The 14369-nt window shown below is 38.4% G+C and overlaps 1 protein-coding gene across 2 annotated transcripts in view; it reads right to left on the bottom strand.

Annotated features, from left to right (window-relative positions):
- Window positions 1-1101: 1101 nt before the first annotated feature.
- The window catches only part of PCLO (piccolo presynaptic cytomatrix protein), a 353249-nt gene continuing 339981 nt past the window's right edge, over window positions 1102-14369 (bottom strand). For both annotated transcript variants that reach the window (XM_065648563.1, XM_065648554.1), the window contains 3 exons: window positions 6633-6767; window positions 5889-6034; window positions 1102-1242 (listed from right to left, as the gene is read on the bottom strand). In XM_065648563.1, coding sequence (XP_065504635.1) covers window positions 1102-1242; window positions 5889-6034; window positions 6633-6767 — 422 coding nt within the window. The remainder of the gene's footprint in view (window positions 1243-5888; window positions 6035-6632; window positions 6768-14369) is intronic.

The following is a 14369-nucleotide window of genomic DNA, read 5'->3' as shown; positions in this document are numbered from 1 at the left end:
TACTCACACATTCACCTAAGAGAGCAAGGGGATATTCTTAATTGTCTCTAATGCAACAGCATTCAGGCAGTAACTGCCCTGCAACCCCATCCCCTTAGATTTCAAGTGTTAGCACGTTGGGCCTACTGCTCCGAAGCACACACAGTGTAGCCTAGAATTCATTGTCTCTGTACAGTTTCAGAATAAGACTGGCTGCTGAAAAATGGAAGGCCTAGTTGAAACGATTGCATTAGTCCCAGTGCTTAAGTCTCTTAAATTCCGAACTTTTTTTAATACTGCTGATTCAAAGGGTAGTGTGAAGTACAGTGTCACTGATATTGAAACAGCATTTTTTCTTCCTGATGTAGTACAGTTTACATCCTGTCCTTTGTCTTTAAAACCACATCCTGAATTATAGACCATTGATATACTTTTGTCCATTACATTCTAGGACAGTGGTTTATATTAATAGTTAACACACAGAAATAAATCAAACAATCAGGTCTTATTCTCCACAGCATAGTTTCTGAAGGAAAAAGAAAGAAGGAAAAAATAATGTAAAATAACATTACCACTCTTCAAACACCTTGCAATTTGTGTCAAGTGGCATAATCTCACTACAGCAAATTATCAGAGATCCTAAGGTGCAGAGGAACGAGTTTTGCACTCCTGATAAGTGAGATTCGGAAAGTCAGTCACCTTAGGTACTTTTGCATAAAATGATCTCCTTCTCGTTGCACAGAAAACCAGACTGCTCTTTCCATCACACTATCTCCAGCTGCAGCCAAATTCTGCATTAACACCTGCCTTCCAGCCTTCATTACTTCCTTCACAGTTACTCTCTTCACAAAGAGTCCAACAACACAGAGCTCTCGCATCAGTCTTCATTTCAAACAGCTTCACTTTAATTTCTGGGCCCAGGTTTTCTTCTACTTTGCTGTCTTTTGCAGCAAAACAAGTGTACTAGCCCTCATTTAAGTGTGCTATGTAGCCCAGAGACTGCTCTTTTCTACTTTGTATTCTGAAACACTAGCTAAACACAATGATATCAAACTATACTCTTGGAGTGATGCTGTTTATAGCAGACTCTGCAGGTTTCGTGCCCTAAGCAGACAGCTCTGCTCAGTGCGTTTGTGTGGAGCTGACCAACAGTTTGTGCCAGTTTACTATTCTTTTCCTTAGATCCACTTTGTCAAGCCAGATATAAGCTTCCCCAATCAGTGTCTTTTTCATAAACTTCCCTCCATTGGAAACAAGAAGAATCTGGGAAAATATAATAATAATAATCATCGTCATCATCAATGTGCATATTAACATACTGCATTTGCTAGCAAACAGGAAAGATTCAGAAATGTTGAGCTCTGATACAGTCCACACAGAAAAGAAACAATGACCATTATACTCTATATAGAGTCACCTTCTCAAGAAAGCCCTGTAAAAATTGAACCTTCCTCTTCTTTTCTTTTATTATCATGGAATGTAGAAACAAGAAGATTACAATCTTGAACTTTAGCAAGCAATTTGTTCACCTGCTGGTTACTAAACACAAGGTCAAATTTTAAGTTACAGAGTAAAGCTTTACACAGTAAGTCAGAGGGCACCCTGCATACAGGCTGTAACTCAAGAGCAGAATAGTGTGTGAGAAAGTAAAGTTCTCATTTCTGATCTCAGTAAGTGGTAGTCTAACCTAAAATATAGCATTGGTCTGGAATGTCACTCCTGCTATGCCTCTGCTGAGAGCCATAGTATTGTGTCTAGTCTTATGGCTGTTGCTTGCCCAGCCACGGAGAGTGGGAAGGGCAAGGAACAGCCCCGGCACCTACGTAAGCTGTGCAGGCTGCGTGTTCGAGACTCTCCCTGATACATCATACAGGCACGTTTTCCAGATAAGCAGACTCATGCCATGCAAGCAGTAGCCTTCTCTGGAGGACTTGATTCATTCTCTGGATCTATAGGTTCATTCTATGTGTTTCTTGGAGAAATACATTTGATGTTATATATACTTCACGGGGTGAGTTATAGTTACAGTCAGATAAATTCTAGCATGTCTTAATTATTAAGTAACTGACTTAACAAGCTTAATGCTTCTTTCTGGTTTCTTTGTTTGTGTTTGTTTGTTTGTTTTTATGACTTCTTAGGTTTTTCAAAAAGAAAAAAGAACTCATGAAAAATTGCAGTTCAATGATAGGATTAGCAGCAGGTTTCTAATATTCACAGTCACTGAGCAGACCTCTGGCAATGAGGAAGGGAGGTAACTGATAACAGTAGGAGGCTGTCACCCTCTGTATGAACCAGCAGGAGAGAAAATAAGGCATTTTGTTGCTTGGTTTCACAGATCTAGGCTAACAGAAGAATGGCAGGATTCAAGGATTTTGTGCTTCACTGAGATGCTGGAAGAGGCCATACGGCAGTAGACATGTAAAAGAATTGTATAAGAACTAGAGTTTCTAGTAATCAAGAACTTCAACTTTTTAAAAATTTTTCCATTCTGATTTGGGAAACAAAGTAAAAAATGCAAACATTACATATATATACATATTTTTTTTTTTAAATGTGTGCGAGGGTGAGAAATTTGCAAACATTTTCCTGGATGAGCTTCCCAGTTCCCTGTCCATTTTTGCTATCAATTGGCACAGCTTAGATACCTACATGCCTGTCAACATGTTTGAGGAAGGAAGACCAAATGATCCTTAGGCACTGATCTACTAGGGAATGCCACTTTACTCATCAGAAAGCTCATCTTTGGGGAAAACAGGTAGCCTCTTTCTATTGTCAGTGGCTTCTAGGTCACAGTGAATCCTGAAGAAATGGACAGCCCGGAGGCTGGCGAGCCAAACAGAACATCTGTGAAAAACATTATTCTGTTTTTTTCTGATTACCCTCACATAGGACATTATGTATTTCTAATTGCAGCAGGCCAGACAGCCAAAAGCCAGCTAGGGAATGAGGCAAAGGAGCCAGGAGCTTAGTGCTTTCCAGAAGGGTCCCAGGTGGGTTGCCAAGGAAGAGGGAAATCAGGCAAGCGAGCAAGCAAGCTGCAAGAGACAAGTGCCAGTCTGAAACCTGTCAGAATGTTTTCTGCAAAATGTTTTAATTCTGATACATCAACAGTTTTGGGACAGAAAAAAATTTTAACAGAAATTTGCCCTCACTTCTGTCCTGGATCCTTCTCTTTGCTTCTCCCAACTGGATCCCTAGCGTCTGTCCTCTCTAGCTTGTCTGTCTCTCCAGGTTTCAAATTCCAGCCTTGTTATCCTGAATCTGTTCATCTCAGTTCCTAATCCTTAGGGTTTTTTTCCCCCATTTCCAATACTCTTGACCAGATAATTCTACATTATCCTCTTCGCCTCCTCCTCTCCTCTCCTCTCCTCTCCTCTCCTCTCCTCTCCTCTCCTCTCCTCTCCTCTCCTCTCCTCTCCTCTCCTCTCCTCTCCTCTCCTCTCCTCTCCTCTCCTCTCCTCTCCTCTCCTCTCCTCTCCTCTCCTCTCCTCTCCTCTCCTCTCCTCTCCTCTCCTCTCCTCTCCTCTTCTCTTCTCTTCTCTTCTCTTCTCTTCTCTTCTCTTCTCTTCTCTCTTCTCTTCTCTTCTCTTCTCTTCTCTTCTCTTCTCTTCTCTTCTCTTCTCTTCTCTTCTCTTCTTTTCTCTCTCTTCTCTCCTCTCCTCTCCTCTCCTCTCCTCTCCTCTCCTCTCCTCTCCTCTCCTCTCCTCTCCTCTCCCTTCTTCTCCTTTTTTTTTTTTTCCTTGATATCCCATGCTCCCATTTTTATGGCTAATATTCACAGATCTTGCTGTTGATTTTTAGAGTGCAGACCCTTGTCCTAATTTCTTCCTCTACTTGTTCCCATGTCTCTTTACAATGTATTTTCTGTGATTAACATGTTTGACATGTCTTACTCCCTCTCACTGATCTTATTACCCTCCTCGGTTTCCCAGTTCCATGTTTATTTTTCACATTCTGGTTTTATTTCCTTCCTTTCTCCCTCAAATCTCTTTTGACAATGTCCATCTCTTTGCCCCTGAATGTTCACCACTCTGAAATTCAGCATTCAAATCAGCCAATTTTATTTGCAGTAGGAATGGATTGATTGATAGGTATGAAGAGCACCTAAAACCAGATGTACTGAGTCAAATCAAAGATCTTTCCAGGCTAATATTCTGCTTCCAAAAGTGTATAGGGTAGTGATTAAAACAGAATATAAGAACAGGACAATCATGTAGTAATACTTCACCAAAATATCTACTATAATCTGTGGAGCATTGACTTCTTGACTCACAAGTCATATGTTTATATTTAAAAAACTATGAGATATTTTACTCTCTAATTTGTCCAATCATTTTCTCCAGTTACTTTTTCCATGAAAACATTTAGCATCCACAATATCTCATAGCAATAGAATTTATAGGTCAAACTCTGAGTTGTGTCAAGAAGAAAAATATTTTTGTTGTTGTTTTAAATTTGTTCCTTGCTACTTTTACAGGTTTCTTCTTGTGGGTTTGGTATGCAGCATCAGTACATATCACAGAGTTTCTGAGGAAATTTTGTGAAATCTCAGGCTGACTGTTCCTATGACTACCTCTCTCACTGTCTCCCTCCGTAACAACTTGATGGCTTGTTTTCCCATAGGAATCTGTGGATTTTTCTTTACTGGTCTACTCATTCCTTATGATTTCGTCTTCAAAACACCACTGGAAGCAAAGTTTTTACAGGAATTTTAGCTGTTAAACTTGGGCAAGACTTTATTGACAACGCTGGATTTTCCAAGGTAAGATAACATCTTAAATAATCTTTTATTGAATCAACAAGGATGTTAGGATGTCTTAACACAGGGAAAACAGCATCTGTTTTTGTTGGTTTTGTTTTGTAAGCAACGTCCATTTTGTCTTTAATTTTAATGATACAACCAATAAGCCTAGCATAAGCACTTAGGTAATCCAGTCTAACTTTAGTCATCAAAATGTAGCTGGCTTGTTTACGTTGGCCTTCCAGATTTAAAGGCACATTAAGTTGATGCTGGTATGCCCAACAATTCCTCCCAGTGACTTTTAAGATTAACATGCAGATACCCCTGGAATTGTCCATCCCTTTCTACTAACTAGTGGAAGCCTGAATATCTGGCTTATATTAGTTATCTACTCAAGTGAAAGTAAAGGAAGGTAGGCAAAATGAATCCTACCTGTCTGAAAAAGCATATCTGACCAAATGATCAAGTCTGTCTAAACAACTGAAACACAGGAGAAGGACGATTTCTGAACCAGTTCCATACATCATTTGGTGTTCCACAGACTGAAAATACCATCACCTGCTTTGCAAACGTACACAGATAATTATTTGACTTGGCATAGTCAATGATTCTGCAATGCCTGAGATTATCACTGTTGTGTCTAATTCTAGGTACACAACTTTTAAAGAAGCTGAAGAACTGGAGAGAACGCTAAAATGATTAGGCATTTAGGTAACAGGACATATCAAAGAAACTTGGTTTACTTAGCCTGGAAAAATAGAGAGGAAAGATATGATAACAACTTCTCAGTGTGCATTTTTTTTTTTTTAAGAAAGTAGATCAGTTTTTGTCTGTGCTTTGTGAGGATACTTAAGGATAAATTAATTTTAAAACGTGGCATATTTAAGTTAGATATTACACTAAACTTTCTAAATATATATATAAAAGTATTTTTGGAAGGCATGCATTCAGGCCTGGTCTACAAATATCCTTCCTTAGTGCGCGGTGATAGATTAAACCATCTTTTAAAATGTCCTCCAGCCCGATATTTCCATTATTATGTAGCTGTGTTATTTCCTTTGTAATTTTCTCATTTAAGCAAACAACCAGGGTAGAAGATTGGTCTTGAATGCCCAAAGCACAGCATGGACACCATCCAAAATCAGATTTTAATAAAATACAGCATTACCTGAAGAGAATGCCCAGCAGGACTCAAGCTAAATCTAAACGTTTCATTGAACGAAGGCTCCCGGTCATGCCTGCATACCCTGGTTTTCTTCTTAATTACTCTTTTTTGAGTAGAGATATTGACAACGTACAGCTTCACATACAGGTCTGGGGAAGAACAGTTCAATCGTTAATTATGGAAGCTTTTAAATAATTGTTGTTGTTAATGGTTACAACAGATGGGAAGTGTTGTGATAGAACAGAGCATGGTACTTTACAGAGCCATATTCTGTTCTCATTCATACGGTGTAGAAATGGAACCATCCTACTAAATCCAAGATAATTACTTTGTTTTTACAATGTTGTCATTAAAGGAACAGATACCGTGATGTATTTATGCATGATGAAAATATTATTACTAACATCAGTTTTTAATTTTTAAAAAAAGCTTTTTCACCAAAATACAATTTTTCACTAGATATTATTGTTATTTAATAACCTAGGGACTTATCATTTTTATTAAAGTTAAAAAGGATTAATTTTTAACAACCAAAAGTAAATTAAAAAGTGGATTAACTTCTGAGAGTTAATTTGCTTCTACAAAATGTTTTTACTTTCTTGGAAGATGTTCACAGAAGAAAAAAAAAGCACTTAAAAAAAATCTTATAGAATATATCATTCTCACTAAGGAGCAATGTTCTTTCTCATTTTAGTGGTTTCAAATATATCCTACTTAATGTTTTCAAAGCTGGTTTCTGTGTGATACCTGGTAGGTGATCTGGAGATTTAAATTTGTATGTGATATTTCTGCACTGAAGGATTTCTACTATCAGCTGTTCTCCATCTGTCTTCATTTCCTTCTTTAATGCAATCTTGATTTCACCCATAACCTGTGTTTTACCTGGAAAAGCAGAAAAAGCAACCCCCATTAATATAAAATGAAACTGAATGTATATTTTTAACTTGGAAAGAGGTAGAGAGGGGTTGGTTTGTTTGTTTTTGTTTGTTTGTTTTCAGGACAGCTTGGAGTTTTTAGTCAGGGATTTAAGGATATTGTATTGGTTGAATGAACAAATGGTAGATACATGCGTACACTTGTGTAACTAGATTATATGCCTTAGAATGTATTTGATTCAGCGGAGATCTGTTTACAAGAATACAAATTTCACTAGGAGTCATTATAAGTCATGTAATGGTCACTACAACTCATCTTTTCAGAAACCTTTACTACATGATTCTGAAGTTTTCTCATTTAAAAAAAAAGGAAAGAAAAGAAAGGAGAACATTTGATAGAGTGTTAAAAAGTAAGATTCTGAAAGGCAATGGATTAAGACTTGGGTGAAGTTAGCATTTAATTTCACCTACATGTGGATATGGAGAAATATAATTCACAAAATGGAGAGAAGGCACAGAATGAAATGTAGGCAAAGCTGGTTCACTTTTCCCTTGCCTGTCCTACCACAAGGCTTCATTGAAGTCAGGCAGAGTAGAACAGGCTTGCATCTTCCGAATGAGTGTGGTGGTGTAAGCAGAGCCCATGCCCTCAGCTCAATGCTGTCTATACAGCATCATGTCTTAACAGGAGTTGTGTTCCTATATCTATTGTCCTCCTGCCATAAAATATTTCACCTTCCTTTTCTCTTTAGACACTAGTAAAAAAAAACAAACCAAACCAAACCAAGCCAAATCAAACCAAATCAAACCAAAACAAACCAAAACAAAAATGTTAAAACACATTATGCCCCTGGGAGTCTTTATTACCTAGTTTCTGGTGTCAGCATTCTGGAGCTTTACCATAAAGTTATAGAAGCCAGTGCAAAGAGGTTTTAAGGAGAAAAGAAATTCTGCAGAAAGTAAACAATTTTGATAGATCTGGAGAATCACCTCTCTTAAAGAACAGAAAGTTACCAAGTGGCATTTAGAAATTATTTATTTGTCTCACAAATGTATAACCAAATTTGAATAATCCTCAGTAAAAATGTCAGCTGTTGTGTCTCAGATGTCTGTGAGCATTCTATTGGTTTTCTGACTTAAAATATACTTTGGGATCATGAATTAAAATTTAATAACAAATAATCACAGCTACAGCCTGGCCTCTTAACTGTACTCACAAACTGAAGCTGGAACCTCACTTAGTTACAATCAATAACAAATTTGCAAATTCAGCTCTGGGAGAGGACCAGGAGGCAAGTGATTCTTTCACCATATTTAATCATCAGAAAACCCTTCCCATAGGTTTGAACATGCAATAATAGCATCTTGCTTTCTGGTATATGTTTGTGCAAAGAGAATGGAGCCTTCTTCTTGTCATGACAGCAGAATAGATCATCAGTAGTTTGGATTAAAGAAGGAAAGGCCAACGATGTCCCAGTTGTTATCTATTAATTTGTTCCATCGTCTGTCAACAAGGTTTACACTATAGTTATAATGACCTTTTTTTCTGTAAAGTTATGAGTGACCAGTGGTCAAGCTTAGCTAAACTTCGGATTTTGAATGACTAGAAATGGACAAAACAAAAAATTACAATGCCTCCTCCGCTCTGTGGATGAACTACCAAAATCACCGATGAAGATATAACATACCTGCAAGATGTTGTATAGATCTGGCTTTTTGATCAGTATTGGTTCTTGCACTGATCTCAATGTTTCTCCATGATAAAAGCCCAGGATGGACAGTTGTAGCACAAACCTAATGTTAGTTTCAGGCAATCTTTAGTGAAGGACTGCCTTTCCTGGAAAACATGCTCGAATTATTAACTTTATTTCTTCTCTGTACTTTAAGGTATAGTTGCAACAGTTCTTGGGTCTTGATTGCCTAAATATCTTTTATTTCACTGAGACGCACATTCAATCTAAAACAAGATGAGGTAGGTCAGATGCTACCTGTGCCACTGTGAGCTAGAAAAAGAGATAAATGCTTCCAGTAAATTAGAATGTGTTTGAAAATTTCAGCACCATTTCTCAGCATCAAGAAATTTTCCATGGACTATTCTGTATCCCCAGAATTGTTAGGACAAACAATCCTGCTTCACAATTTAAGCCTCATGGGGAAAACAGTAATCTCCAGCTGTGAGCACATGAAGCATGATAGCTCTCTTGTGCATCCATACTAATTTTCATTTCTCCCACAGCATGCAGGAAAAAAGCCTTAACACCAGCCTTATGTAACATTGCACTAAAATAAATCACCACTTCAAAACCTAGCAGAATTTTGAAGACTCAGAAGAGATTCCTATTTCTTCCATGGTTTGGCTTTTTTTCCTCTTTCTTATATATGTTCACTACATCTTTCCTTTGGCAGGTGTGTAAGAACAGCTCAAAGATACATTGCTTTGTGAAGTTGATTTAAATGGAAATACATTAAGAAAAAGAGATACACTGATGAGGGCATGTGTTAATAATGAACTGTCTGTGAGTTGTTGAGAGAATTCACAGTGGACTGAGCTGGACATGAATGTTCTTTGACTGATGTGACAGAAATAAAGTTGCTCAGGATGTCATGGTATTGGATGACCCTGAGGATTGCACTGGTAGGAATAGCTCAAAAAACAGAGCCCAGTCACAACATTTACATTCTTAAAATAAAACAATAATAATAAAAAAAATCCAACCAAACAAAAAACCAACAGCAACAAAAATGAGGTTTACTTTCCTATACTTTATAGCTAAAATCTATAGGACTAGCATGCCTTATCCATCATGTATAGAGAAGAGGAAGGAACATAGAACCATGGTTTGTTTTAGCAGGATTTCTCCTATTTTTCCTGTTTTCTATGTTCAGAGAGATGGTTGCATTTTAAGAAGAATGCACACTGGGTTTATTTCTACACTTTCTAATTGTGAGTACTCATGTTACTTCCACTTTTCTGAAAGGACCCATCCCAGAGAGCAGTTCCAGGTTTCCAAATGCTGGTGCAGAACACCTTACTCTACTGTTGCAGACAAGCTCCCTTTAGAGAAGACCAGACACATCCACACTGCTTTGCCATTAGCCCTATGTCTTCTGACCTCCAGCCTGATGCCTTGTGGCAAGAACAGAAAAGTTTGTTTGTTTTGTGACATTTTAGTGCAAAGAGCCTGATAAAATTATAATTGTCTTATCGTAACATGATTATGGTGGTATATAGACAGCATGATAATAACATTGGAGTTTTTGGTGGTGCAGGGCTGTGTTAGTGCTGACAGTCGGTACAAATCACAGGGAAGCAAACACATCCTCCTTGCTGACGGGAGATGAGCAGACTGCCTCCAGAACCTAGGTTTTGTCTCAGAAAGAGTAAATCAGTTTGTGTTAAAAGAATTCCCAAGAGAAAACTAAAATCATTCAATATGGAGATCAAGTAAACCAGATTAGGGAGTCAACCAAGGACAGAAATTATGTGACAGTGCAAATTCTGGTTATGAGACTACATGATGCAACTCTGTAAATGTTGTCTTGAGGAAGGTTTGGGAATAAAATATCTCCACAGATTTTTGCATTAATAGCTTCTTGTATTTGGTATTAGTATTTTGCATGAGTGTTCCCCATGAGCAAACTAAAGTGAATGAAATCCATCTCCCAACTTGTCTTAAAAGCATTTCTGAGTATAATATGAAGTATTGATCCTTCTGAACCTGTTACATTCATAATTCTGAAAGAGTGAGTAATAAGTCTCAGAATTTCCATAATCTTTCAGTCTAAGACGAAGAGATGAGTAATGATCAGCACAGTGTCATCATAAGCATATGATCAGAAATAAAGCCTTCTGTTAGAACTAATTTCATTTCCTTAGGTTTTTATCTGTTTTGATACACTAACAGATTAAATCAATGAACCTCTGAGACCGCTGCACAGTGTCCATTGATAGAATACAACATTTGTCCCACAAGTATCTAGTGACCTGGACTTGGTGCAGCTACAGTTATCTCTAACATTGTTCAATGAGACAGAACCCATGGTTTTGGATTCCCTTTAATCACAGCAATATAGCTGCACAAAGAGCATTTATCATCTGATTCTATGATTCCAGAACTAAACAACTCAAATGTTTTATGTAGCTGTATTGCTTAAATTAACAAAATCTTGGGATCAGCTATATTAGGATATGTTTGCAGTATTTAGAAGCTTAGAATATGTAGTCGCATGGCATAAAATACTAGGAGCCCAAGGTGAGTTCTTGAGAACTTAATTCAAAAAATGAAAATTTACAGCTTTAAAATATGGAACATGATAAAGGGAACCCAAAACCATGGGTTCTGCCCTCAGATCCCCATCCCTTAGTAGCTTTGTATCATCTTACACTTCATCTCAGTGCCTAATCTCAGAGGTGGAGATAAGAATATCTATTTTGCTAACTAAGAGTTGTTTGGTTTTAGTAACTGGAATTGGGTATATTGTAAAGAGAAAGACTTAGACCATCTAAGCATAAACAGGACTTTGGTCTGTGACTTCTAATACCATGAGAACACACAAAGATTTAGAAAGGCTGATGAGGACTTATGCCACTGTTATGCTTCTCTCTACCGTAATCCATGAAGCTCACACAGACATAATATTCTGTCTAACAGAGCACCGTAGTAGCAAGAAATATGTTTCTGCTGGATTCCTTTAACACTATTTTGAGAACCAGAAGTTCATCCTCCAGCAGACAGCTGTGCTTCAGGAAAAGAAGATAGCATTATTTCATTAAATTTAATGAAATATATTTAAATTTAATGAAATATAACAAGGGCAAGTGTAGAGTCCTGCATCTGGGTAGGAACAACCCCAGGTTCCAGTATAAGTTGGAGAATGACCTGCTAGAGAGCAGTGTAGGGGAAAGGGACCTGGGGGTCCTGGTGGACAGCAGGATGACCATGAGCCAGCACTGTGCCCTTGTGGCCAAGAAGGCCAATGGCATCCTGGGGTGTATTAGAAGGGGGGTGGTTAGCAGGTCGAGAGAGGTTCTCCTTCCCCTCTACTCTGCCCTGGTGAGACCTCATCTGGAATATTGTGTCCAGTTCTGGGCCCCTCAGTTCAAGAACGACAGGGAGCTGCTGGAGAGAGTCCAGCGCAGGGCAACAAAGGTGATTAAGGGAGTGGAGCATCTCCCGTGTGAGGAAAGGCTGAGGGAGCTGGGGCTCTTTAGCTTCAAGAAGAGGAAACTGAGGAGTGACTTCATGAATGTTTATATATTTATAAAGGGTGAGTGTTACGAGGATGGAGCCAGGCTCTTCTTGGCAACAACCAATGGTAAGACAAGGGGTAATGGGTTCAAGCTGGAACACAAGAGGTTCCACTTAAATTTGAGAAGAAACTTCTTCTCAGTGAGGGTGACAGAACACTGGAACAGGCTGCCCAGGGAGCTTGCGGAGTCTCCTTCTCTGGACACATTCAAAACCTGCCTGGACGCCTTCCTGTGTAACCTCATCTGGGTGTTCCTGCTCCGGCAGGGGGATTGGACTGGATGATCTTTTGAGGTCCCTTCCAATCCCTGACATTCTGTGATTCTGTGATTATCTTACTGAAATAAATAATTCAGTATTACTGCAAATACTTGCCATTTATTATTTACATTTCAGTATTGGAGTTAAACATCTCTAACTGAAAGTGAAAGGGTATTCAATACAACTTAAAAATCAAATATACCAAGAATTCAAAATGTCAGTCAAACCCTTCCAACATTTTTTTAAGCAAAGCCTTTTTTTTTTTCTTTTTTAATGTCGCACCAGTTACTTGCAGTACCAGGTGTTTGTATTCATAATGCCTTTCATCCCCTTGCTGGGAAATGAGCTACTGGCAAAGCTGTTGTAAAATAATGGTGGATGAGTTTTATTAACAATCCCTTCCATTGTTTACAGGCTCTGATGTTTTCTGTTCTTTTGAGTTTTTTTCATTACCTTCCTTTTGTCTTTCACCTTCCCCCCACTTATTTCTTTCTCCCTGAAAACTGCCACAATTTTCTCTGTAGGCTGGTTTTATCTTTGTGTTTCCTACTCTAAGAAAAATCAGACATCTAATATAGTCTTAACTACTCTCTCCTCCCATCTTGCAGCATTTTAAATAGATGTTGGGTTTACTGGCATAGGACTGTGTCAATAAATATGCACTTTGGGTCCACATATGAGGTTCAATATATGCAGGTTCTGAAATTTGTTGCTTCTCTTGACACCACATACCCAGTCTGCCCTGCACAGTGCAACCAACTGATCATGGAACAAACTAAAACTCAGAGTAAGGTTGTTTCTTTTTTCCCATGACCCAAAGAGGAGTTGCAGCTGCTGAGGGTTCCTGGTATGTCTTCAGAGTCTTCTCTAATCTGCCTGTGGAAAGGCTAAGTGTTGTTATACATAATGGGCTCAGGTGTTTTTACAATTTATTCCCTCCCTTACCTGGTGCAGGGAGGGATACTGTGTGCAGGCAGTCATGCTCCTCTGAGATGCCAAACACTATTGGCTCAACTGCTGACAAATGGGTTCCCTCTGGGATACAGGGATGCTCTGCAATGGGAGCGGGCATGAACTGAGGGAACCACTCTCTCTTTTTTCTTCCCTCTCCTTACCCTGAAGATTTGAACTGCTGTGAACAAACTGTATGAGATGAGCAAAGAAGATTAAGGCCTTTCATTAATATCTCCCTGTCTCCTCTGATGCGATGTGTATGAAATCATGTTATGAGGGAGACGTACAGAATTAATGAACTTTGCTCACAGCAAACACAATTTACAATTTTGTGGGCAGTGAGAGTGGCTGGCTTTTAAGCTCAGGCATATGAACAAGTTGACAGTTTTATGTTACGATTCTTAGAGCTATCGGGCTGCCCACAATATTCTGAATATACTAGTGCAGAAATTTAGCCTGTATGCCCAGAATTCTTAGTAGGATTAAACAAAGAATATTTGAGGGAAAATACTGTTCACACTTCATTTTCAGATGAAGCAAACTGTTGTGCAAAATACAATTTGAAAACAGAGAAAGCTTTTTTCCCGTCGAGATTTTGAGGTGTGGAATATTTCCCAGAAGAAATACAAACTCTGTTCCATTTATTGGTCATTATGTGTGTGTGCCTCTTTCAGAGGGTTTATTTATTTATTTTTAAAGGAAAAAAAAATGCTGACTGGCTGACTGTGGACTGATGCCATATGTAAAGTCTCTTGGCCTGAAGCAAAGTGATTTGTGGGAAAATAACACTGATACTTCACAAATGCTCAAGTATGAAAAATAAAAGTCATAGACTTGTACGAATGCAGTTTCAACCAGCTTTATTTCTGACAGTTGGCATTCTAAAATGTTGTAGCAAAAGGTTAATGAGGCAGCAGTATTAGAGATGAATTAGAGGATAAAGTTTCACTAGAGTCATAAGGTGCCCAAGTCAGTGACCTAAAGGACAGTGTAGGAGATTGGAGATTTCTCCAGAAATATTTTTTTGATATTTTAGTGAGACTGGTCCTTCTACCATAAAGGAATTTGTAATAAATGGAGGGAAATTCATGAGAACTGTAAATATCAGATTCAACCAATTTAGCTGCTCAGAGATGACTACAGAG

Source organism: Caloenas nicobarica, chromosome 1 (assembly GCF_036013445.1).
Source record: "Caloenas nicobarica isolate bCalNic1 chromosome 1, bCalNic1.hap1, whole genome shotgun sequence".
Classification (NCBI taxonomy): domain Eukaryota; kingdom Metazoa; phylum Chordata; class Aves; order Columbiformes; family Columbidae; genus Caloenas; species Caloenas nicobarica.
The sequence above is the reverse complement of the archived record's forward strand: the minus strand, read 5'-3'. Positions and strand labels throughout refer to the sequence as shown.